The sequence below is a fragment of the Acinonyx jubatus genome, chromosome E2 (assembly GCF_027475565.1).
Source record: "Acinonyx jubatus isolate Ajub_Pintada_27869175 chromosome E2, VMU_Ajub_asm_v1.0, whole genome shotgun sequence".
NCBI classification, from domain to species: domain Eukaryota; kingdom Metazoa; phylum Chordata; class Mammalia; order Carnivora; family Felidae; genus Acinonyx; species Acinonyx jubatus.
The window spans coordinates 42,479,740-42,507,362 of record NC_069396.1 but is presented as its reverse complement, the minus strand read 5'-3'; the positions used below and the strand labels follow the sequence as shown (position 1 = coordinate 42,507,362).

Sequence of the window (27,623 nt, the reverse complement as noted above, 5' to 3'; positions counted from 1 at the left end):
ACCTGGCTGAAGTCGGACGCTCAACCGACTGCGCCACCCAGGCGCCCCAAAGGGGGGGGGAGTGTTTTTATACTGCTGCCAAACGGTAGCAGAATGGAAGGGTTGATAACATAAAAACTGAAAGGAGAAAGGGGAAATTGGAAAAGTGAACACCAGGAAAGAGGGACTATGTCCAGAATCGAGAGAAAGGGCCCCCGTGCTGTGATGCTGCAGGGGCAGAAGGTAGGCATGGGTGAGGCTGGGGATCGTCGGGTGGGAGAAAGAGGGGCAGGTCTCAATAGCTAGTGTCACAGGGTGGGAATCTCAAGAAGCTGGAGCAGATCTGGGCGCCTGGGTGGCTCAGTCGGTTAAGCGTCCGACTTCGGCTCAGGTTGCGATCTCGCGGTCCGTGAGTTAGAGCCCCGCGTCGGGCTCTGTGCTGACTGCTCAGAGCCTGGAGCCTGTTTCAGATTCTGTGTTTCCCTCTCTCTCTGACCCTCCCCCGTTCATGCTCTGTCTCTCTCTGTCTCAAAAATAAATAAAGGTAAAAAAAAAAAAAAAAAAAAGGAGCTGGAGCAGATCAAGAGGCTTGATCTGTCAGCATGCAGGGATGGCAGCGGAGTGCGCTGAAGTGCGGTGGCAGCACTTAAGAGGCTGACCAGGGCTCCTGGCTCCCCAGCTGGTCGTGCAGGAACACTCGCCCTCTGGGCTGGAGGGGAGCCACATTCTGTGTGTAAAATGCCCAGACAAGCCACTGACCCTGGAAGGGTAGACCAGCCCACAGCCAAGAGGTTCTAAATCTCGCTTCTGCCCCAGTACAGGTGCCATAAAGCAAAAAGGACAGCACTTAAAAACACAAAGAGTTAATAGTTTGTGAGTCAAAATGAAGTAAAAATACACAAATCTGGACATTAAAATTTGTTTTAATTTATATAAATAAAAGGAAATTCTCTACTTAAATAACGGTTCATCTGGGTCTTCTTGTATAATACAAAGTTCTTCCATGGGAGTCTGACAATTTTCAGGCCAGCAACTCTTCTCACATGTATAAATTAGAATTGTTCCAAATTCCACAGAAAGACCTGAAAAATATAACATATTCCAGCAAAGAGACAGTGTCAGGAGATACACTCAATATTTGAAGGTTTGATTAGTAGATGGAGCCCAGACTCTGGAGCAAGACTACGTGGGTTCAAATCCCAGCTCTACCACTGAGCAAGTGACTTCACCTCTCCATAATAATGACTGCATTTATCATGAGAAGATTGTTTTGAGGAGGATTATATAAACTAATACACGTTAGATACTTAGAACAGAGCCTGACACGTCTTAAGTGATCACCATAAAACAAAGAGGTTAAGTAACTAAAGATAACTGAAGGAGAAAGATGATGCAATATTAGCACACCTGGTGTTGCCACAGGAGTGATTTTACCCAATAAGCCGAAAAAATAATTAGGAAAAGCAAAAGCAGCGCTCACTAGCTTTCATTCACAACACACTCATCCTCTTCCACAAAGCAAGTGACTGCTGATGACAAAAAGCAGATTTATCAGGAAAATATACTTTAAAGTCTTTAGTACAACTGTCTAGGATATTGGACACTGAAACCATTTAAAAATATGTCATGTGGCGTCTGGCTGGCTCAGTTGTGTGAGTTTATTTTTCTTAAAAAAATTTTTTTAATGTTTTTATTTTATTTTTGAGAAAGAGACAGAGTGTGAGCGGAGGAGGGGCAGATAGGGAGACAGAGGATCCAAAGCAGGCTCTGAGCCTTCAGCAGAGAGCCTGATGTGGGGCTAGAACCCACAAACTGCAAGGTCATTACTTGAGCCAAAGTTGGACGCTTAGATGACTGAGCCACCCAGGTGCCCCTCTTTTTTTTTCTTAAAAAAAAATTTTTTTTAGTTTATTTATTTTGAGAGAAAGAGAGCTCATGAGTAGGGGAGGGGCAGAGAGAGAGGGAGAGGGAATTCCAAACAGGCTCCACACCATCAGCACAGAGCCCAACCTGGGGCTCAAACTCATATCTTGAGATCGTGACCGGAGCCGAGATCAAGAGCCAGATGCTTAACCAACTGAGCCACCCAGGCTCCCCTCAGTTGTGTGACTCTTGATCTCAGGTTTATGTGTTTGTGCATGTTGGATGTAGAGATTACTAAAAACAAACAAACAAACAAAAAACACACACACACAAACAAAAAAACATTTAAGATAAACAAACAAATAAAAATATATTATATTAATAGAACACACTACCTCCAAGAAAGGATTCAGGCCAAAAAAAAAAAAAAAATTCCAAAGAGTTTACAAAACTTTATCAATGGACAATGCCATGAAGAATAACATCAAGAAAATACAACTGAAAAGAACTCCCATTGATGACAGAACAGGAAAACAGGAGTCGAGAGGAGTTAGGCAATTGGTTTGGAGGAGCAAAAGAAAAACACTTTGAAAGGAAAATGCAGGCAGGGATGATGGAAAGAAAAGCATCAAAGACTGAACTAACAAGGCCAAAATAAAACGACTTAGAAGAAATGACCTGGTGAATGTGAGATAATTTCCAACCAGAATGTGCAACATGCAGTCTGCAGAAGGCATGAGAAGGTTAGAGTCTGAGAACCAGTAGCCACCAGGGTAGGAAAGAAGGAGGGGCAGGGAATCAGAGGCAACAGAATACCAAATAGCAGAGTTATGTACAGGAGGCCTGAGCCCAGAGACCTGCCACAGTAGAAGGGCAACGGAGGGGTAGGAGAAAAAGGAAACAGATATGGGGGTCAAAATAGCCCCATTACGTATCTAATGAAAAACATCAGAAGCCACAAGGAACAGAAAAAAGGTGAAATGTAATTACAGGTAGAAAGGAAAGGCTTGAGAGAATCTCAATGAATGCAAAGGGAAAGAAAAAGGATGTGAACACAGGAGAGGAGAAAGGTGACCAATGCAACTGGTCAACGCAAAGGCCCCACGCTAGGTGCAGAGATTAAAGAAATAAAAAAATCTAGGGGTGCCTGGGTGGCTCAGTCAATTGAGTGTCTGACTTTAGCTCAGGTAGTGATCTCATAGTCTGTGAGTTCGAGCTCCACATTGGGCTCCCTGATGTCAGTGAAGAACCCGCTTCAGATCCTCTGTCCCCTCCTGTTTCTGCCTCTCCTTTGCTCATGCTCGCTCTCTCTCGAAAAAAAATTAAATTTAATTAAAAAAAAAAGGAAATTAAAAAATCTTTAAAAAATTACTAATATACTTGGGGGTGGAGCAGGGCACAAATGTCCTTGTTATAGTAAAGAGCCAAACACATACTATCTAAAACTGACAGACGGAATGAATGTTAATTCTCTTAACTTCAGAAGGATCTTTTAGAAACTAGGTGAAAGAACCCATTGCCTACAGTGAAAGAACCCAACTGCCTCACATACACTTACTTTTTCTTATGTTAAATTTGCATACATTTATTCCAGTATTTTTAATTACTATGTACTGAACTTTCCTATCTTTAAATTTTTTCTAGCCATCCAACTATCTAAACTTTCTACCTACATTTATGTCAAGGATGAGGACTAGAATGATGTTGATTAGTGTTAGTAATGGTGACTTCCAAGGTTCACCACACATTTACAGAAAACCTTCAACATAACATTCAGGGGTCAGAAAAACTGCAGGAGGGGTGCCTGGCTGGCTCAATCAGTAGAGCGTGTGACTCTTGATCTTGGGGTTGTAGGTTTGAGTCCCACGTTGGATGCAGAGATTATTTAAAAGTAAAATCTTAAAAAAAAAATGGCAGGAAATAGTCAACAAGTAAAAACTTTAAAAACAGACCACTTCTTAAAGATATAAAAGAAGAACTCATAAAGCAAAAAAAAAAAAAGGTGGTATGGAAAAGTTTCAGAAAACAAAAAAGATCTTCTGAAAAATAAAAATAGGATGGCCACACTAAATTCAAGAGAAGGGTTAGAAGATAAAGCTAACAAAGACGTAAAGATAAAACAGAAGCAGTCAGGCCCAACAGCCATACACCATATGTGCAAAGTTCCAGAATAGGCCAAATCCATATAGGAATGGAGGAGAGTGACACCTTAGACAGGGAGGGGTATACTGCCCAGGAAGGAGGCCCAAGGGGCTTTCTGGGGCACTGCAAACACTCCCTATGTTAATCTGGGAGGTGATGACAAGAGTGTATTTATGCAAAAAGTCGTCAAACTGTAGGCTTAAGATTGGCACAATTCACTGTGTGCTTTCTTTTTAAAAAGGAAGTACATGGCAAAGATTTCCCGAATATGAAACCAAAAGCACAGGCAACAGAAGTAAAAACAGACACATTGGACTATATCAAAAACTTATGTGCATCAAAGGACACAACAGTGAAAAGGCAACCTACAAAATGAAAGAAAATATTTGCAAATCATACCAGATAAAGGGTTAATACCCAGAATATAAAAAGGACTCCTACAACTCAACAATAAAAAGTCAAATAATCTGACTACAAAATGAGGACTAAGACTTGAGTAGACATTTCTCCCAAAATGATATGTCAATGGCTAACAAGCCATTTATATGAAAGGATGCTCAACACCATTAACCATTAGGGGATATGCAGGGCATCTGGGTGGCTCAGTCAGTTAAGCGTCTCTCTCTCTCTTTTTTTTTTTTTAATGTTTATTTATTTTTGAGAGAGAGAGGGAGACAGAGTGTGAGTGGGGGAGGAGTGGGGGAAGGAGAGGGAGACACAGAATCTGAAGCAGGCTCCAGGCTCTGAGCTGTCAGCACAGAGCCCAAGACCTGAGCTGAAGTGGGACTCTTTACTGAGTGAGCCACCCAGGCGCCCCCAGGCATCTGACTCTTGATCTCAGTTCAGGTCATGATCCCACGGTTCATGGGATCGAGCCCCACATCTGGCTCTGCGCTGACAACGTGGAGCCTTCTTCCTTCTTGTTATTCTCTCTCTCCCTCTCTCTGCCACTCCCCTTCATGCATGCACTCTCTCTCAAAATAAATAAATAAACATTTAAAAAAATTCATTAGGGGAAAGGCAAATGTAATCCCAAAAAATACGTCATATCCATTAGGACGGATACTATAAAAACAAACAACACCCCTCCCCCCCAAAAAAACCCCAGAAAACAAGTGTTGGTGAGGATGTGGAGAAAATGGAATTCTTGTGCACTGCTGATTGGCAATATAACATGGTGAAGCCTCTATGGAAAATATTATAGTGGTTCCTCAAAGAATTAAAAATAGAATTACCATATGATCCAGCAATTCTGCATCTGGTATATATATCCAAAAGAACTGAAAGCAGGATCTTGAAAAGATATCTGTACACCCATGTTCATAGCAGCAATATTCACAATAGCCAAGTAGAAGCAACCCAAGTGTTCAACAAACGAACTGATGAACCACATGTGGAATATCCACATGACAGAATATTGTTTGCCTTTAAAAAGAAAGGACTTCTGACACGTGGTACACCATGGATGAACCTCAAGGGCATTGTGCTAAGTATAATAAGGCAATGTCAGAGGACAAATACTATGATTCCACTTATATGATGTATCTAAAGTAGTCAAATTCATAGAAACAGAATGGTGGTTGCCAGAGGTTGGGGAGAGGCAGAATTGGGGAGTTGTTAACGGTTACAGTTCCAGTTTTGCAGGAGGAAAAAGCTCTGGAGATTGGTTGCACAATATCGTGAATAAACTTAACATTACTAAATTGCACATTTAGAATGGTTAAGATACTAAATTTTATGTTATATATTTTTTACTGCAACTAAAAAGATGAATAAAGTCAAAGTTGAAGAAAACTCTTGGGAAGCAAAACAAAAATCAGACAACAAAAGAGAACAGAATCTAAATAGCAAAACAAACATTTCACTAACAGAAGTTCCTGTAAAGGCACAAGAAAAATAGAGTATCTTCAAGGAAATTGAAGGACATGAGTTTCTGAACTGAAAACACCTACCAGCTACTCAGCACAATATACACAATTTCAGAATAACAAGGATAAAGTAAAGATTCTAAAAGTGACCTGGGGGCACCTGGGTGGCTCAGTCAGTTAAGCCTCCAACTTCAGCTCAGGTCATGATCTCATGGTTCGTGAGTTCGAGCCCTGCATCGGGCTCTGCACTGTAAGTGCTTGGGATTCATTCTTTCTCTTCCTTCCTCCCTTCCTTCCTTCCTTCCTTCCTTCCTTCCTCCCTCCCTCCCTCCCTCCTTCCTTCCTTCCTTCCTTCCTTCTCTCTCTCTCTCTCTCTCTCTCTCTCTCCCCAATCCCCCCCCCCCACACACACACTTGGGCCTGCTCTCTCTCCTCTGTCTCAAAATAAATGAATAAACCTAAAAAAAAAAAAAAAGTGACCTGAAATAAGAGGACCAAAGGCCAGCATGGGACTGTTTTCCATAAGTAGGCTGCTAAAAGAATGAGGTAATATCATGGCACCTCATATTGGGTGTAGAGAGTACTTAAAAATAAAAGAAAAGAAAGGCAATTAAATCTTTAAAATTCTGAAAAAAATTACTAATGGCTTAGAATTCCATACCTGACTTTATTATGTGCATAAAGATAGAATAAATGTATCTTAAGACCGATGGGGTACTTTAAATACCTATTTCCCACAGTCCCTCTTCAGGAAACTACTGGAGAAAATGCTGTATCAAAACTGAAAGGGTAAACCGAGAAAGAGGCAGATCAGAGTTCCAGGAAAACAGGGGACCCACTTGGAAGAGGGGCAAAGCGATACCAAAATAAAGGCAGAAGGTGACCCAGAATGACAGCAACACTAGAGGTGCGGAAGGCCTAGAGTTCAGACTAGCTCAGGAGAACAAGGCACATGGGACAGGTCTTCAGGGAAATAAACATGGAGCCGGGTTGTCTGGAGTTGGACTTGTGAGGAAAATAATACTGAGAACCTCCAGGAGGGTGTGAGAAGAACTGGCCATAAGAATGAAACAGGTATTGGGGCGTCTGGCTGGTTGAGTCCGTTAAGCCTCCAACTTCGGCTCAGGTGATGATCTCGTGGTTCATGAATCCAGGCCCCATCCCATGTTGGGCTCTGTGCTGGCACCTTGGAGACTGGAGCTTGCTTCGAATTCTTTGTCTCCCTCTCTGCCCTCCCCTGTTTACTCTGTCTCTCTCTCAAAAATAAATAAACATTAAAAACAATGTTTTTAAGACTGAAACAGGTATTATTAAGTCCAAGAACATGTGATCACAATACACTGCTTTGCTAACTACAAACAGACTAACTACAAAATTACAAACATTGACCAGGAGTATGGGAGAAAGCAATAGGGTGAGGAAGAATGGGAGGGGGCTGTAAGAGATCCCAGATCCCCCATGCCAAATCAGAAATTCAATTGATAATGTCTAAAAGAGGTAAATGTAAAAAAAAGTAGTATCTTTTATTTAGAAGTACAAAAATAAATTCTAGAAGAACAGCCCGGAGTGCTGCCAGTGTCTCCCTTGAGTGCAACTAGATGGCAGAGGGGGTGAGAGTGGGGCTGTAGTGGTTTGTTAGAAGCCTTTCAGGATTATGCAACTTTAGACATTGTGAACATTGTGAAATTTCATTCAATAAATAGGGAAGACACTGGTATTTCATAACAGTATTGTCAGCAACATAAAAATCTATCTTCAGTATTTGTGCACTATATGTGTTCAAAGCACACTGCCTATTTAGCAGACAAAAGAATACAACAAAATATACATAATTTCTTTTCTTGTGTCAAATGAATTTTTTAAAAGTTCATATCTTTTTTTTTTGAAGTAAACTCTACCCCCAAAGTGGGCCTCGAATTCACAACCCTGAGATTAACAGCTGCATGCTCTACTGACAAGCCAGCCAGGCTCCCTTAAAAAGTACATACCCTTTATTTAAAAAAAAATTTTTTTTAAGTTTATTTCTTTTGAGAGAGAATGAGTGCATGCATGCATGTATGCAAGCAGGAGAGAGGCAAAGAGAGACGGAGAGAATTAGCAGGTTCCACACTGTCACCACAGAGCCCTACGTGGAGCTCGATCTCACAAACTGTGAGATCATAACGTGACAAAATCAAGAGTCAGACGCTCAATGGACTGAGCCTCCCAGGCACTCCAAGTTCATATCCTTTGATAAAAAGATGTGACTTCTAAGATTCAATACTGAAGAAATACTTAAAATTATAGAAATGCCTTTACAGAAAGGGCATTAATTATTATTTATAGTAAAGAAAAAGAAAGAAACAGTTGAAATGTACAATAACTTTGGAAATCGCTAGATAAAATGGAACTTCCACTGGGTAAAATATTCAATGACACTGGGAAATTCTGAGAAGAAGGAACAGAAGTATGAGAACAATTTTGTTTTAATCTCTTAATGTGTACAGAAACAAGAAGAGAAAAAATATGTATCGCCAGCAATTATCTGCAGGTAACTGGATTTCTGAAATGAGTATTATACTTACAGTTTAAAAAATAAATTAATACAAGCAAAAGAGAAACATCAACAAAATGAAGACAACCTATAGAATAGGAAAAAATATGTGCAAATCATATATTTGATAAAGGGTTAATATCCAAAATATATGGAGAACTAATACATTTTTTCCTAAACAATGAATACTCATTTATTTAAGTTGGCTTAATTACTTCCATTAAACCTAATTGTTATAATTATTGCTTTGCAATAATTGTTTTTTCCATTGTCTTTACAAGAATCACCAAAGGTATTTTTAAAATTTTTTAATGTTATTTATTTATCAAAAAAATTTTTTTTTAACATTTCCTCATTTTTCTGAGAGACAGCACAAGCGGGGGTGGGACAGAGAGAGAGAGAGAGGGACACACAGAATCTTAGGCAGGCTCCAGGCCCTGAGCTGTCACCACAGAGTCTGACACTGGGCTCGAACTCACGACTGGTGAGATCATGACCTGAGCTGAAGCTGGACGCTTGCTTAACTGATTGAGCCACTCGGGCGCCCCAATGTTTATTCATTTTTGAGAGAGACACAGAGTGTGAGTGGGGGAGGGGCAGAGAGAGGAAGACATGGAATCTGAAGCAGACTCCAGGCTCCAAGCTGTCAGCACAGAGCTCGACACGGAGCTCTAACTCTCATACTTCGAGATCATGACCTGAGCCAAAGTCGGACGCTTAACAGACTCAGCCACCCAGGGTGCCCCATCATCACCAAAGGTATTATGAGCTTGTACAGCTGCTCAAATGGTGTTTTTCTTCATAGAAATATAATTCACATGCCGTAAAATTTACCATTTTAAAGTGTACAATTCAGTGTTTTTTAGTTTCTTCACAGAATTATAGAAACATATTCACAACCTACTTCCAGAACATTTTCATCTCTCCAAAAGGACACCCACGCCCATACCCATTAGCAGTCACTCCTCATTCTTTCTTGGCACCCCTCACCCAGCCCCTGGAAACCATGAATCTACTTTCTGTTTCAATGGGTTTACCTATTTTGGGCATTTCATATGAACAGAATCATACAATTTGTAGCCTTTTGTGACAGGCTTCTTTTCACTTAGCATGATGTTTTCAAGGTATAATCATGTGTAGCCATGTATAATGTAGTACTTCATTTCTTCTTCTGATAGAATAATATTCTATGAAGGTATATTTTGTCTATGTATTAATTAGTTAATGGGACATCTGAGTTATTTCTGTTTTTCGGCTATTATATGAATAATGCTCATATGAGCATTCACACACAGGTTTTGTGTAGACGTAGGTTTTCAATTCTCTTAGGTATATACCTAGGAGTGGAATTGCTAGGTCACACAATGGCATTTTTAACAACATTACCAAAACTTTTTCATCATTTTATACCAGATGCTGCCAAAGATGCCAAGACAGAAACACTCTCTTACATGGCTGACAGCAACATAAACTGGTACAGACCCATTAAGCAGCAATTTGTTAACATGACATAGATAACGCTTATACACGGTTATTAAAAAGAATGCATAAAATTGGAACAGACAAGAACTTTATCAGTCTGATAAAAAGCATTTACAAAAACCCTCCAGTTAACAGGTAACTACTTACTGATTAAAAAATGACTGCTTTACTCCTATGATCACAAATATTACAAAAAGGGGTGCCTGGGTGGCTCAGTCAGTTAAGCATTGGACTCTTGATTTCAGCTCAGGTCATGATCTCATCATCATGGGGCTGAGCCCTGCATTGGGGTCCTCACTGGGCATGGAGCCTGCTTAAGATTCTCCTTCTCCCTCTGCGTTTCCTTTGCACGCATGTAGCTCTCCCTATCTCAAAATAAATAAAAAAACGTTTAAAAAAAAAAAAAAGGAGGGGTGACTGGGTGGCTCAGTCAGTTAAGTGTCTGACTCTTGGTTTTGGTTCGGGTCATGATCTCAGGTTTCATGAATTCAAGCCCCACATAGGGCTCTCCACTGACAGCATAGAGCCTGCTTAGAATTCTCTCTCTTTCTGTCCCTCCTGTGCGTGCGCTCAATCTCTCTCTCAAGATAAATAAATAAACTTAAAAAAATAATAATACAATGCTATGAAAATAATTTTTTTTATTGTAAACTCTATACCCAACGTGGGGCTTAAACTCACAACCCCAAGATCAAGAGTCCAATGCTCTACCAACCTAGCCAGCCAGATGGCCCCACTATGAAAATCATTTTAAGGATAGAATATGGCTTGGCCTCTGACTCTTGATTTCGGTTGGCTCAGATCATGATCTCACAGTTTGTGAGATCAAGCCCCACATTGGGCTGTGTGCTGAAAGCATGGAGTCTGCTTGGGATTCTCTCTCTCCCTCTTTATCTGTCCCTCCCCCACTTGCGCACTGTCTCTCTCTCAAAATAAATACACATTAAAATAAAATAATTCCAAGTTAGTGTAATAAACCCACAAGCTCAAATTAATAAAGGGCTATTACCTAAATTAGTGCTTCTGAGCATGCTGACCAGTGCTGGCATAAGCTGAAACTCAAATATCCTTCGGACTCCACAGTAGCTGCAGGCTGGGGGCTCAGTGATTTCTGATGTAGGGCAGGTCAAAAAAAGTGGTTCGCCACTCCAAGAGTACCTAGGGCAAGGGAACAAAGAACCCTGAATGAGGACCACATACAAGTCACATTCCAGTATCGAAGGCCATGCTCTGCAAACTTTGTTTCCTTCTTGAAGAGTACCAGGAGCAAAACCAGACAGCAAAGAAAATCCAAAGGCCCCAAAACAGTAGCAAGTCTGTAAGGCACAGCAAGATACCTGAAGTCTTATCAATGCTTGATTCAAAGTCTAGGCAAGGGCACTAAAACCAATGTGGAACTGAATCTAACTAAAATTGCAACACAGTCCAGACTCCACTCCAAGGCAGATTAAAGGGATTTAGACCTCCACTACCAGCCTTACAGAAGAAGGGGCACGCCCTGCTAAGGAGCAGATATTTACTTCAGTATCTGATCTTCTTCAACATACTATCTCCGCTAAACCATAAAAAGAAAAGATACTAAATTTGTAAAGCAGCAGAAAAATTTAAGCCATAAAGAAAGTCAATACAAGAATACCCACAGGGGCGCCTGGGTGGGTTAGTCAGTTAAGCGTCCAACTTTGGTTCAGGTCATGATCTCACGGTATGTGAGTTCGAGCCCCGCATCAGGCTCTGTGCTGACAGTTCAGAGCCTGGAGCCTGCTTTGGATTGTGTGTTTCCTGCTCCCTCTGCACTCCCCCCCCTCCCCCCGCTCATGCTGTCTCTCTCTAAAATAAATAAACATTAAAAAAAAAAAAGAATAGCCACAGATGAGATGATGGAACTGTCCGAAAAAGACTTTAAAATATCAATATGAGGAGTGGGATAAAACAAATAATAAAATATCAATCATAAACATGTAAAAGAATCTAGTAGAAAAGGTAGACACGCATAAACAGATAAGGAAATTAGCACAGAAATAAAAACTAAAGAGACTGAAAGAGCAATACTAGAAATGAAAAATGCTGTATCAGAATAAAGAACTTCATTCAATAAAAGTTTACAGCAGGCAGGAAACAACAAAAAAAATCTGTGACTGTGAGGAAAACAGAAACATCCAAAATGAAACAAAAAGTAAAAAATTAAATAAATAAAAATGAAACAGGGCCTTTAAAAACAATGGAACAATTTTATTTTATTTTATTTAAAAAAATTTTTGTAACATTTATTTATTTTTGAGACAGAGAAAGACAGAGAATGAACAGGGGAGGGGCAGAGAGAGAGGGAGACACAGAATCTGAAATGGGCTCCAGGCTCTGAGCTGTCAGCACAGAGCCCAACGCAGGGCTCGAACTCACAGACCGTGAGATCATGACCTGAGCTGAAGTCAGACGCTTAACCAACCAAGCCACCCAGGCGCCCCTGGAAGATAAATTAAAACACACTGAAGTACATAATAGTTTTAATTATATAAATACAACAAAAAGAACAACAATTAAGAATTACAGCTAATTTCTGGGGCTCCTGGGTGGCTCGGTCGGTTGAGCGTCCGACTTCGGCTTAGGTCATGATCTCGCAGTTCGTGAGTTCGAGCCCTGCGTTGGGCTCTGTGCTGACAGCTCAGAGCCTGGAGCCTGCTTCGGATTCTGTGTCTCCCTCTCTCTCTCTGCCCCTTCCCTGCTCATGCTCTGTCTCTTAAAAATGAATACATGTTAAAAAAATAAAAATAAATAAAAAAAGAATTACAGCTAATTTCTAATAGAAACGCTAAAGGCAACAAGACAGTGGAACAAAATCTTTCCAGTGTTGAATGGAAAACAACTAAAAAATAAGTTTACATCCAATAAAAATGTCTCTTAAAAGAAATATTAATAAATACATTCCTAGACAAAACCTGAGTGGCTGTTTCCAACAAACATGAACTTAAAAAAAAAAAAAAAATTAAAAGTCCTTCCGGCATAGGGGTAATACCAGATGGAAGTCTAGCAGGAAGGAATGTAGAGCACCAAAAGGGTAAATGGGAAGATAAACATAAAAGACTTTCTGATCATTAATTTTAATATTAAAGATTTTTTTCCAAGTAATCTTTACACCCAATGTGGGGCTCGAACTCACAACCCTGAGATCAAGAGTCACATGCTCCAATGACTAAGCCAGCCCAATTGTTATTTTTAATTTTATTATATAATATATAATCTACGTGCATTATATAACATATATATGTTATAAACTATCCACATAAACTACCGATTATTTCAAGCAAAAATAAAAATGTATTACGGGATATAAAGCATATATAGAAGTGAATACACGAAAACAAGATCACAAAGGGCAGGGAAAGCTAAATGGGAATCTGTGATATGGTTCATAAAATGGCAAACTACTGGGTGAAGGTAGACTGCAGTAAGTCAGAAATGCACATTATAATCACTATAGCAAACACTTTTCATGGCAACAGAAAGGGCATAAAATCATAAACTAAAAATACTCAATTCACTGAAGAGAAGGTTAAACAAAAGGGGAAAGAGGGACAAAAATAAAGAGGAAAAAGGGGCATCTGGGTGGCTCAGTCGGTTAAGCATCCGACTTTGGCTCAGGTCATAGTCTCACAGTTCATGAGTTCGAGCCCCGCGTCAGGCTCTGTGCTGACAGCTTGGAGCCTGGAGCCTGCTTCCAATTCTGTGTCTCCAACCCTCTCTCTGCCCCTCCCCAGCTCATGCTCGCACTCTGTCAAAAATAAATAAACTTAAAAAATAAATAAATAAAATAAAATAAAATAAAGAGGAAAAAGCCAATACCAGAATGATAAAATTAACCCACTACTACCAATGATTACATTAAATGGACTTAAGACTCTGTAAAAGGCAAACAGTCTGGATAAAATAAAGGCAAGACCCATATAAGAAGCATACTTTAGGTACCACCTCACACTGTCAGAATGGCAATTACCCAAAAGACCAGAAATAACAGGAGTTGGCCAGGGATGTAGAGAAAAGGGAACCCTCCTGCACCGTTGGTGGGAATGTAAACTGGTGCATACACTGTGGAAAACAGTATGGAGTTTGCCAAAGAATTAAAAACAGAACTACCATATGATCCAGCCAACCTGTTTCTGGGTATTTATTTGAAGGAGACAAAAAACACTAACTCAAAAAGATATTTACCCTCATGTTCACTCCAGCATTACTTATAATACCCAAGACATGTAAGTAACTGAAGTGTCCATTGACAGATAAATGGACAAAGAAATTGTGGTGTGTATGTATATATGTGTGTGTGTATACACACACACACACACACACACACACACACATATGTATGTATGTATGTATATACACATACAACCCACAAAAGAATACTCAGCCATAAAGGAGAATGAAATCTTGCCATTTGCAGCAACATGGATCGGTCTCGAGGACATAATGCTAAATGAAATAAGTCAAACAGAGAATGAAATACTGAATGATATCGCTTATATGCAGGCCCTAAAAAACAACAAAAAAACAAACCAAACTCATACAGAGAAGAAACTGGTGGTTTCCAGAGACAAGGGGTCAGGAGTGAGAGAAACAGGTGAACTGGTTTTTTTTCTAAGTTTATTTATATATTTTTAAATGTTTTTAAATATTTATTTTTGAGAAACAGTGCGTGAGCGGGAGAAGAACAGAGACAGACAGACAGACACACACACACACACACACACACACACACACACACACAGAATCCGAAGTAGGTTCCAGGCTCTGAGTTGTCAGCACAGAGCCTGACATGGCACTCGAACCCAGGAACTTTGAGCCAAAGTAAGATATTTAATTGACTGAGCCTCCTAGGCCCTCCATATAGTTACATTTTAACATTCCTCTCTCCCTAACTGATTAAGAAGACAAAAGTGATCCATAATAGAAACTGGTGTTGCAACAACTGTATATAAAAAAGAACTTTGACCCTCATACATTATATATAAAAATTAACTCAAAATGGATCACAAACCTAAAAGTAAGAACTAAAACTGAAAACTTCTATAAAAAAACACAGGAGGGCGCCTGGGTGGCTCAGTCGGTTAAGCAGCCGACTTCAGCTCAGGTCATGATCTCGCAGTCCATGAGTTCAAGCCCCGCGTTGGGCCCTGTGCTGACAGCTCAGCGGAGCCTGGAGCTTGCTTCGGATTCTGTGTCTCCCTCTCTCTCTGTCCCTCCCCCGCTCATGCTCTGTCTCTCTCACTCTCAAAAATGAATAAATGTTAAAAAAAAAAAAATTAAAAAAAAAAAAACACACATAGGAAATGGGCACCTGGGTGGCTCAGCTGGCTGAGCATCCAACTCTTGGATTTGGTTCAGGTCATAATCTCACAGCTTCATCGGTTCGAGCCCCACATTGGGCTCTGGGTTGGCAGTGCGGAGCCTGCTTGAGATTCTCTCTCTCCCCCTCTCTTTCTGCCCCTCCCCCACTTGTGTTGTCTCTGTCTCTCTCAAAATGAATAAATAAACTTAAGAAAAAAAGGGGGGTGGGGTGTGTGCCTGGGTGGCTCAGTCGGTTAAGCATCCGATTTTGGCTCAGGTCATAATCTCACAGTTTGTGAGTTCAAACCCCACATCGGGCTCTGTGCTGACAGCTCAGAGTCTGGAGCCTACTTTGGATTCTGTGTCTCCTGCTCTGCTTCTCCCCTGCTCATGTGCTGTCTCTCTCTCTCTCTCTCTCTCAAGAATAAACATTAAAAAAAAAAAAGAACTTAAAAAAAAAGAAAACACAGGAAATCAAACATAACAAATCCTGTTATCTTTGGTTAGGCAGAATCTTCTTAGGAAATAAAAATATGAACCACCAAAACAATAAAACTGTTAAGTTGGACTTGATCAAAATTTAAAACTTCTCTTCAAAAGACCCTATTAGTAAGTGAAAGGCGGAAGCACCTGGGTGGTTCAGTTGGTTAAGCATCCAACTTCAGCTCAGGTCATGATCTCACGGTTTGTGGTTCGAGCTCTGCACTGGGCTCTGTGCTGACAGTTCAGAGCCTGGAGCCTGCTTAGGATTCTGTGTCTCCCTCTCTCTCTGTTCCTCCCTCACTCATGCTCTGTCTCTATCTCTCAAAAACAAATAAATGTGAAAAAAAAATTTAAATAAAAAATGAAAGGCAAGCCAAAGATTATCAAGATATAAATCATACTGACAAGGACACATTCTGTACTCCAAGAAAAATCAAGACCCTTGGACTCCAGATACGAGCCTCCCAAACCCCCTTCTCCAGAACGGCATCAACATTCATCCAACTTCACAATCGGGAACCTCAAAAGCACTTTTGTTGCCTTCCAATTTTTTCCTCTCACATCCAGAGGTCACTAAGACCTGCCACTATAGAAATATCTCTCAAATTTATCCCCTCCTTCCCATATCCTCTGTTTTGATCCAAACTCTTTTACCACCTCTCACCTGGATTCTTCTCTCATCTCAGAGTGATCATCACTCTGCTGGCAACTACTGGCCACAGGATAAAGTACAAATTCTTTAGTAAGACACGGAGTGAAAATATACAATCTGAGCATCTAATCCGTGGCAGTGCTAGGTACCAAGCATGAGGAGCACCCAGTCTGGCAAGAAACACAACAGGGGTGTGCGCCCTGAGGATGTCAAGGTATGGGACTATAGGAGCAAAAGGGAACGGACGGTCTTTTAAGTCAAGCTTCTCTCAATTCAGACACCGTCGTGTCCAGCTCACTGAATTGCCACTGCCCCACTGCTATGCATCTGGGCTGTGACTCATAGCATACTGGACCTCTAATCCCTCCAGCAGGGTTTAGGGCTCAAGTCTGTCCCTCTTGCACAATGCCTTTCCAAGGCAGAAGCCTCTGATCCCTCCTCTGTGTTTCCTGCATACTTGTTCACAGCTCTGTTGGGCACACATCATAGCGTATAGTGTTGTCGCCTCCGTGACCAGCACCGAGGACAGTGATTATGGTCCTCCTCCACCTCAGCACACGGTAACTCAGCCCTTCAAGTAGCAGGGATCACTGTGGGCCGTGAGTCTCACTGGTAAGAGATCCCTCCCAGGGGCTGGTCTCCAAGCTGGGAGTCATTGCCACTGTTGAGGTGCCATATGATCAAAAATATTTGTTTGATCTGAAAATTCTGTTGAAGGTATCATAATTTGGGCACGTTTTCATGAGGGCACATATGCTATGAGATTTCTAGCTGTCATACCTAATTAAGAAAAAGAAGATAAATTGGATTTTCATCAATAAAAGGAGGATGCAAGAATTAAGAGCAAAGTCTGACTTTGTGCTAAGTAGTAAAAACTATAATCACACAATACATACCAAGAACATTTACATTTCAAACCTTTGATCCTGAATTTCACTTCTAGAACTAGACTTTCGGGAAATGACATTCTAAGATTTTTGAAGGGGGTGTGTAACAGCACTAAAGCTGTACAAAAGTGAGGGGCGCCTGGGTGGCTCAGTCAGTTAAGTGTCTGACTCTTGGTTTCGGCTCAGGTCATGATTTCACGGTTCATGGGTTTGAGCAGGTTTGAGCTCCTCTCGGGCTCTGAGCTACAGCATCAAGCCTACTTGGGATTCTCTGTCTCCTCTCTCTGCCCCTCTTGTGCACATGCACACACGCGCTCTCTCTCTCTCTCTCTCTCTCTCACAAACATAAACAAACATTAAAAAAAAAAAAAACCTGTGCAAAATTGAAACAAATTAGATGGGAACAATTAGACATCCAAAGAGATATCCAGAGGCAATGTCAAAATCAAACAAACCAAGAAAATTAATCATAATAAAAGACTAATCTCCCTAATACATAAAGAGTTCCTAAAAATCAAATGGACCAAGAACTTAAGAAAAATGAACAAAAGATATGGATAGGAATGATTCAAAAACAGAGAAAGATGCTCATAATAAGAAACAAGCAAAATGAATTATACCCCGATGTGCGTTTTCACTTGAATTGGCAGAAATACAAAAGCATGAAGCTCACACTATAGGTGAGGCTATGGGAAAACAGGCACTTACAGGTTGCCAGTAGGAATTGAAGTCCTAGGAGGGTCACTCTGGTACTATTAATCAAAATTACAACTCTGTACAGCCTTTTGCTTAACTATGCCACTTCAGGGAACGTAACCCCAGATATACCTGCATACGTGCAAAATGACATTAGGTGCAAATCTATTCACTAGTATAACGTATAAGAGCAAAAGTCTGGAAACAACATTAAATGTCCATAAATCAGGAAAACAGACAAGTGAAAAAAAATAATCAAAGCTCTGTGGGGCACCTGGCTGGCTCAGTTTGCGGAACATGCAACTCTTGATCTTGGGGTTGTGAGTTCAAGCCCTATATTGGATACAGAGATTACTTAAAAATAAAATCTTCAAAAAAACAAAAAATCAAAGTTCTCAATGTACTAAAAGGATATTCCTAGATTCTGTGTACTTAAAAAAAAAATTATACTGTATGATCCAAATTATGTGTGCTTTTTTAAAGTCTATTTATTTATTTTGAGAGAGAGAGAGAGGGAGAGAGGGAGAGAGAGAACGAGTGGGCGAGTGGCATAGGGGCAGGAGGGAGAGAGAATTCCAAGCAGGCTTGAATTCACAAACCAGGAGTGAGAGCATGACTTGAGCCAAGATCAAGAGTTGGATGCTGCGGGTGCCTGGGTAGCTCAGTTGGTTGAGCATCCGAAATCAGCTCAGGTCATGATCTCACAGTTTGTGAGTTCAAGCCCCACATCAGGCTTGTTGTTGTCAGCACAGAGCCCGCTTCAGATCTTCTATTGCCCCCCCCCCCCCCAACTCCTCTGTCTCTCCTCTGCTCGTGCTCTCACTCTCACTCTCAAAAGTAAAACATTAAAAAAAAAAAAAAAAAGAGCTGGACACTTATCTGACTAAAGCATCCAAGCACCCCTGCGCTTATTTGTTTAATTTTTAAGTAATCTCTATACCCAACATGGGGCTTGAACCTATAACCCCGAGATCAAGAGTCACATGCTCTTCTGACTGAGGCAGCCAGGTGCCCCCTGAATATGTTTTTAAAAACATACAATTCCAGGCTACCTGGGTGGCTCAGTCGGCTAAGTGTCTGACTCTTGATTTCCACTCAGGTCATGATCTCATGGTTCATGAGATCAAGTTCCCAGGTCAAGCTCTGCACTGACAGTACACAGCCTGCTTGGGATTCTCTCTCTCTCTCCCTCTTTTTCTCACTGTCTCTCTGCCCCTCCCTGTGCACGCGCACACTTACTCTATCTCTCAAAATAAATAAATAAACTTTTAAAAAATAAATAAAATTAAAACACATAATTCCTACCTACGTGCATGCATCCAAATGCATAAAAAAATAAGTGAACATAATATATTAAAATCTTAGTCTCTTGGGGCATCTGGGTGGTGCAGTTGGTTAAGCATCTAACTCTTGATCTCGGCTCAGGTCGTGATCCTCACAGTTTGTGAGTTCAAGCCCAGCATTGGGCTCTGCAATGATGTTGCAGAGACTGCTTGGGATTATGTCTCTTCTTCTCTCTAACCCACCCTGGCTTGCGCTATTTCTCAAAATAAACTTAAAAAAATAAAATAAAATAAAATAAAATAAAATAAAATAAAATAAAATAAAATAAAATAAAATAGAATAAATGAAAAAATCTTAGCCTCTTGGTTTGGGGAATATTACAGATTCTGGTTTTCTCATATTTCCCAGTATTTTCCAAACTGACATGTATTACTCTCATAATCAAGAAAAACAATAAAAGAAAATGTGCCTTTACCTCAAAATCTGCTCCTGACAAGCAGCAATTCTCTTCATGAACTTGTAAAATATCTTATCTCCGCTTTTAATTGTGGTCTTCTCATATTTTTCATCACCATCACCAGGAAGACTAAGAAAAGCAGAAAATGCTTTTGAGCATCTATATCCAGATAATTACAATATTTAGAAGAGTAAACAAGTTAAAGAACACAACTTAAAAATAATAAATTTATTATTTTATTTATAATTTATTTACAAATTTATTTATTTATAAATTTATTTATAAATTTTATTATTTATTATAAATAATAATAAATAATAAAGAACACAACTTTAAAAAATAATAAATTTAATACCTTATAATATCTAACATAATCCCCTGCTCTGCTCCCTAGTTATTTTTTCCCAAGCTCTGCTCCCTAGTCATTTTCAACTCTAGGATGATTATCTGCAATTTTAAAAGCCCTATGTCCATTGACTCTCTCCATTTCTTTGTCCATTATACATTATTTTCAGACACCAACGGGTCTGCAAGCACTCCAACATTATTCTGAAAAGCTTACAAAGGAAACAGCTCTGGTAAAAAACAAACAAACAAACGAACAAACAAACACAGGTTATCTTTCCAAATATCCTATTATAATAGCAAAAATGACCATGCTTCTTTCTTTAGAGGGCTTTGGTTTATAAAGCCTTTCAAGATCTCCTCTCTCATGTGACTCCTAAAACCCTCTGGTGAGACAGACAACAGAGATACCAACACGACTCTCATTTTACTGATGAGCCGAGGCTCTGGCAGGGTCTCTGAAGTCCTAGGCCAGTTCCTGAGCCACAGCCAAGAGTTAAAAAACAAATGGCATTTTTCTAAGTTACCTGTCTGAGCTATACATTTAAAAACAGAAAAAAAAAAGAGACAGTAAACACATGCTCTTCTGGAGAAGCTGGCAACCCTAACTTCTTTGTTCCTTTTCTTGAGGGTACTTATGAACAGAGCAAAGTGGTTTCAAGCTAACTCAGGGTTGGCTGGTAAGATCCCCCGTCGGTCTTCCTTTCTCATCAAGAGGAGCGAAGCAGAAAGGTGCTACACACACAAGTTCTGCCTGAAAAAGTTTCCCCAACTACCAGAATAAAACCAAAGGGCACCTACTGTGGCAGCTTCCCGGTCAAGTCACCTGTCACCCTCAGCAGCACACATTCTCACCTTTGGGAAAGCAACTGTTCCATATCCATTCCTTCTTTCTGTTGATAATCCCTCAGAAGGCTATGAGCGTGGTCTAGACTGACAAAGTCCCTGTAGTCATCCTCATCTACAACACACATGTAGTAGGGCAGGAACTGGGGCGCCAGGGAAGGCAGGGCCATCTCTTCCCCGGGAGAAACAGGAGGAGCAGCGCCCAGGACAGTATCCTGCAGGTGGAGATCTCGGAGCTGAGCAGTACAGTCTGTGTCTTTGGCGCTGTGGGGATCATTTCCAAAATCCAAGGTGCGCTGTGGTGGTGGCACCTCCTCACTGTCACTTCCCCAGTCATCTGCACCTTCACACCAATCCTCAGCTGCAAGGCCATTTTCCTGTTTCTGGAAAAATATCCAGTGAATCAAGTCCAGTGAATCAAGATCACTTGGGTGATCTCACCTATTCCCTTGGCTTGAGCTACAAATCCCTTCACCTTCCCGAGGGAGGCTTCGCACCACTATCTTCCTCTCTTGCACACTCTGATTCAACTTTCTGGACCCCATTCACCCAAAGCATGTTGGAGGTGACAAAAAATTGTCTTCCCTTTTCAGGGGCAGTGTGGCAGATGCAGTACGGTGGTTTTTTCAACTACCTATTCCAAACTCTTTCAGTCGTGCTTCATGTACTGCAGAAGTTGGCAGGAAAGAACTACATTTCCCAGACTCCTTAGCGGTTAGAGTTCCAGATATAATCAGGGCTCCCTTCATCAGGTCCACTAGGGAGACACAAACTTGAAACAGAATGAAGTGGAGAGAGAGGCCATGAAGCAAAAGTCTGTAACTAGATATAAAGCAAGGATCTGGAGGCAAAAGATCTGACAAGGGCAGCTTCCAGTTCACCAGACCACATCTCAGCTTTCTGACTGTGGATGCAGAAGGTGGTCTAGCAGCTCCTGAACAAGCCCATTCTCAGATGTGGTTCTGAAGGTCATTCCTGGAGTCGCCCCCTCCAGCCTAACCAATGTTAGTAAAAACCTAATTCTTTCAACTTTAACAGTTCAGTGCTTTTTTATCACCTGCAACTGAACCCTGACAAATATAGGCAGACACCAGATCTTCATCTTTTCATTCCTGATATTGCTGGTACCATGCCTGGCACATGTTAAGAACTCAGTGTATATATAAGGTGACATCCAGGCAAAGGAAGTTGAATTTTTGTTCTGCAGCTACCAACTTGCCCTACTTTTTGATTTCAATAAATTCAGATTTCTTATTAAATGTTTTTTATACACATGTACACACATGACACTAAGCATATGTACTATAAAACACACACATATGTGTTACATATAACCGCGTACACATCCATACTTTTTTCCAAACAGAAACTTCAGGGAATTATGTGCCTCAAGGCCTTCAGTGTATATTAAAAGAAACAACAAAAATCTTAAGATAGCATTTCATGGTTCAGAAAAGTGCAAAAACCACTCCAACATACTTCGAAGACCACTGCTTAAAGGTTGTCTTAAACGACATTCTGGAAAATACCCTCAAATTACAGCAAATCATAATGCGCTGGTCACAACCGGTTTACCTGTGCGTCCTGCGCCTCTTTCTCTCGAGTCTGCAGGCACTGGGAGCGGAACACCTTCCAGCTTCAGGGTAAAAATAAATGGCAGTGAGGGTGCAACGCAGAGCACCAGCCAGCGGTTGTCGCTATCCCGTGTGGCTGGTGCGGACCCCAGCTCCCACCCACCCTGCTGAACTTCCCCGCCTACCTGCGCGCTCCGCCCATGCTGCACCTGGGGCGGGGACAAGCGAATACGTACAGTAGCCGATGAAACGGGGAGCCTTCCAAGGGGCAGTACACCTGTACGACCAGGGCAAGAGGCTGCCTGCAACGTTCACACACTGGCCTCGGCGCTGCTACGGAGGGCAAGGCGTCCTGAGGACAGGTAAGGCGCTCAGACCCGGGCTCTGCCCAGGGACCTCACCCCGTAGCCCTCACCAGCACCCGCCGACCCCAGCTCCGGGGCCCCACCTCACCGGAAGGCCGCCCAGCTTGCTAGCGGTCCAGGCGCCCGACCCCGTGGGGCGGCCACGCACTGCAGTGTCTCGAAGCCCGAGTAGCACTGGCTTCCGAACGGCCGCCATGACGACGAGGCGCCCACGTGGAAAGGCGAACTACGGCAGCCGAGCCGGTGCTCCTCTCCGCGCATGCGTCTCGCTACAACCGCGAGACGGCCCCACCCCCTTCAGATCCTTCAGTGGATGACAGGCGACTGCTGCTGTTGTGGGCTAAGAATCCAGGAGCCTCAGATAGTCTGTGCCTCCGAATGCACTGAGGTAGGAAGTACTCACGATCTGCTTTAAAATAGTCTTGCCAAAAAATTTTACCTGAAGTGGAATTATCGTATTATCGTTAAGATACACACAAAGTCTTTAATTTTTACAGGTACATCAAAATGCTTATAGAGGAAATTATGGAGCAGTCCACGAGTTGATAAATGTTTACATTTGGTGTCAGGCACATAGAGATCTATTATACTATTTTTATATGTTTGGAATTTTCTGTAATCGTTTTTTCAAATGCCCGTGGTACAACTACCTAGGTAATTTCAAAAACATCATGTTAAGTGAAAGAAGCCAGACACAAAAGGCCACATTTTGGAAAAGGTGAACTTCGAGGAAAGAAATCAGATCAATTGTTACCAGGGTTTGGGTTCACGGGGTAGGGATCGACCAGAAAGGGGTACCAGGAACCTTCTGAGGTGATGAAAATGCTGTATACTGGGGTACTGGGTGTGTCAGTCGGTTAAGTGTCTGACTTTGGCTCAGGTCATGATCTCACGGGTTCGTGAGTTCAAGTCCCTCATTGGGCTCCACATTGACAGTGCAGAGCCTGCTTGGGATTCTGCCCCTCTCCCACTTGCACATGCTCTCTCTCTAAATAAATAAATAAAACTTAAAAAAAAAAAAGGAAAAAGAAAACACTGTGTATCTCAACTCTGGTGGTTGCATCACTATGTATTTGTCAAAACTGCACTCCAAAAGGTGAATTTTACTGTATGTAAACTATACCTCAATAAACCTGACCTTTTAAAAACACATGTTGCAAAAGCACTATTCAGTCTTCATACAGTAGCGTGAAAAGGAAGTGTAGATGGGGCGCCTGGGTGGCTCATTCGGTTAAGTGTTCCACTCTTGGTTTAGGCTCGGGGTGAGATTGAGCTCTGCATTGGGCTCTGCACTGACAGTGTGGGGCCTGCTCTGGATTCTCTCTCTCCCTCTTTCTCTGCCCCTCCCCTGCTCATGATCTCTCTCTCTCTCAAAATAAATAAACTTAAAAAAAGAAGAAGAAAAGGAAGTGTAGGTTTTCAATGATTGACACCTTCCAAGCAGTATAGAATTGCCTCATGTTTGCTTCCAGCCCCATCACAGGAGACCTGGAGACAAAACCAGCTTGTTACTGGTTCATCACTGCCAATCTGATAGCTTTAAAAGGCATTGTGAAGTCTGACCTTGGTGTTCACTTCCCGTCTAGCCAAATAGGCTGGATGACTTGGCAGATACTTGTTATTTTAGCTAGGTTTCTCAAGAGATATATTTTAATTATTGAAAAAAGAACCTACAAAATTGGTATTCTTGCTAACACAGCAAGAGATCTTCCAACAGTTACTGAGCTTTCTCCAGTATCAGTCATCTGTTTCTATAACACTACCTACTACAATCTCTTGATCAAAGTGTGATCGCAGCATGAAAGCTACTTAAGATGAATCTTCAAGATGTTAATCGCTGCCACATTCTGGAATTCCAGAGGCAACTTAACACCAAATTTGATAGAAACATTTTTGTGGGGTCCTTGGAACGATACAACAAAAAGGTGCTTGCATGTGTGAGATCTGAAGGATTCCACTTAATTAATGATTTTATAGTTTGGACTTCCCTGTCAGATTCACACACTTCATTGTTATGATACAGGTTTTTTTGTGAATGTATGTATGTATGTAATCTCTACCCCCAACGTGGGGCTCGCACTGATAACCCCAAGATCAAGATCACATGCTCTGCTGACAGACAGCGAGGCGGGGCCCCCAGTTTGTATTTACTTGAGCAAGTACAAAATGAAAATGTTGAAAGCTGCTTGAATCTCACATTGAAGAGCTGTTTATGGTGGTTAATTTTATGCATCAATTTAGTTGGGCTAAGAGATGCCCAGATAGCTGGTGAAACATTAATTCTGGGATTGTCTGTGAGGGTTAGAGAATAGCATTTCAATCAGTAGATGGAGTAAAGAAGATCTGCTCTAACCTGTGTGGATAGGCATCACCACCGAGGCTGAGGGCCCTAAGAGAACAAAAAGGGAGAGGAAGGGAGAATTCTCTTTCTTGAGCTGAGACATCCATCTTCTCCTGCCCTCAGACAGCAGATTGAAACATACCTGCCTCGTTCTTCCTGGGTCTCCAGCTTGTAGATCGCATATTGTGGGACTTCTCAGCCTCCAGAATCACAGGAGGGATTTGGAGCCAATTCCCATGATAAATCTCCTTACATATATCTATAGCCTGTTGGTTCTGTTTTTCTGGAAAACCCTAAATAATACACTGTTGAAGAACTCACAACAAGTGGAAGCTACAAGTGACAGTGCTGGTGATGGGGGGAGAGAATAAAGCAGGGCCAAGGGATGTGTGGCCAACGGACATGTGCTGGCTCCTCCCGCATAGGACAAGACGTGAGACTTGGCCTCTGGCCTAGAGGAGCAGTGCTCCTACTCCTAAGAGACCTTTCATGTGAAGCCAAGTGAGCCTGAGGAACTCTACCACCTAGAATTTTTCTCTCTACAGACTTTTTTGTGCTTGCTCCTTTGTAATAGAGAAAGTGCTTCTGATGAGAAAAGGCATTCACGATCAAAAAACTGCTAGAACTGATACCTGAATTCAATAAAGTCACAGGATATAAAATCAACGTACAGAAATCAGTTGCATTTCTATACACCAATAATAAAGCAGCAGAAAGAGAAATCAAGGAATTGGTCGATCCCATTTACAATTGCATTTACAATTTACAAAATACAAACTGCCATTTACAATTGCATCAAAACCCATAAAATACCTAGGAATAAACCTAACCAAATAGGTAAAAGATCTGTATGGTGAAAACTATAGAAAGTTTGCGAAAGAAACTGAAGAAGATACAAAGAAATGGAAAAACATTCCCTGCTTGTGGATTGGAAGAATAAATACTGGTTTGTTTCTTAATATTTATTTATTTTGAGAGAGAAAGAGATAGTGTGAGTGGGGCAGGGGTAGAGAGAAAAGCAGAAAGAAAGAATCTCAGGAACCATGATATCATGACTGAGTCAAAATCAAGAGTCGGACACTTAACCGACTGAGCCACTCAGGCACCCCAGGAAGAATAAATATTGTTAAAAACTCTATACTACCCAAAGCAATCTACACATTCAATGCAATCCCTATCAAAATAACACCAAAATCTTCCACAGAGCTAGAAAAAAACAATTCTAAAATTTGTATGGAACCACAAAAGACCCAAAATAGCCACAGTAATGTTGAAAAAGAAAACCACAGCTGGAGGCATCACAATTCCTGACTTCAAACTGTATTACATAAAGCTGTAATCATCAAGACAGTATGGTATTGGCACAAAAACAGACACAAAGATCAACGGAATAGAATAGAGAACCCAGAAATGGACCCACAAATTTCTGGCCAACTAATCTTCGACAAAGCAGGAAAGAATATCCACTGGAAAAAAGACAGTCTTTTCAGCAAATGGTGTTGGGAAAACTGGACAGTGACATGCAGAAGAATAAACCTGGACCACTTTCTTACACCATACACAAAAAATAAACTCAAAATGTTTGAAAGACCTAAATGTAAGATAGGAAGCCATCAAAATCCTAGAGGAGAAAACAGGCCACAGCATCTTCTTACTAGACAGGTCTCTGGAGGCAAGGGAAACAAAAGCAAACATGAACTCTTGGGACCTCCAAAAGCTTCTGCACAGTGAAGGAAAGAATAAAATTAAAAGGTAACAGATGGAATGGGAGAAGATATTTGCAAATGACATATTAGATAAAAGATTAGTATCCAGAATGTATAAAGGATGTATCAAACTCAACACCCAAGAAATAAATCCAGTGGAGAAACAGACAAAAGATTGAACAGATACTTTTCCAAAGACATCCACATAACTAACAGACACATGAAAAGATGCTCAACATCACTCATCATCAGGGAAATACAAATCAAAACCACAGCAAGATATCACCTCACACCTGTCACAATGGCTAAAATGAACAACTCAGGCAACAGATGTTGGTGGAAGATGTGGAGAAGGGGAACCCTTTTGCACTGTTGGTGGGAAGGCAAACTGGTGCAGCCATAATGTAGAACAGTATGGAGGTTCCTCAAAAAAGTAAAAATAGAGTTACCTTACAACCCAGCAATGGTACTACTATATCCACAGGATATAAAAATGCTGATTTGAAGGGGCACATGCACCCCAATGCTTATAGCAGCACTATCGACAATAGCCAAATTATAGAAAGAGCCCAAATGTCCATCAACTGATGAATGGATAAAGATGTGGTGTTTATATACGATGGAATATTACATGGCGATCAAAAAGAATGAAATCTTGCCATTTGCAACAACGTGGATGAACTAGAGTTATTATGCTAAGCAGAATAAGTCAGAGAAAAACGTGATTTTACTGGTGGAATTTAAGAAACAAAACATATGAACATAAGAGAAGGAAAAATAGGAAAAACAGAGAGGGAGGCA

General features: G+C 41.1%; 1 protein-coding gene across 2 annotated transcripts; it reads right to left on the bottom strand.

Annotated features, from left to right (window-relative positions):
- Positions 1–884: 884 nt before the first annotated feature.
- PDCD2L (programmed cell death 2 like) lies at positions 885–24,475 on the bottom strand. Of its 2 annotated transcripts, none has more exons than XM_027044865.2 (7): positions 22,864–24,475; positions 22,647–22,762; positions 22,412–22,472; positions 20,846–21,213; positions 19,664–19,774; positions 10,877–11,025; positions 885–1,061 (listed from the first exon to the last, which is right to left on the bottom strand). In XM_027044865.2, exons 1-7 carry the CDS (start codon positions 22,969–22,971, stop codon positions 931–933), a joined length of 1,044 nt encoding a protein of 347 aa, XP_026900666.1. In that variant the 5' UTR covers positions 22,972–24,475; the 3' UTR covers positions 885–930. The 2 variants fall into 2 exon arrangements, with proteins under 2 accessions (XP_026900666.1, XP_014928616.2); XM_015073130.3 differs by having other exon boundaries at positions 22,596–22,762; positions 22,864–24,473.
- Positions 24,476–27,623: the final 3,148 nt, after the last annotated feature.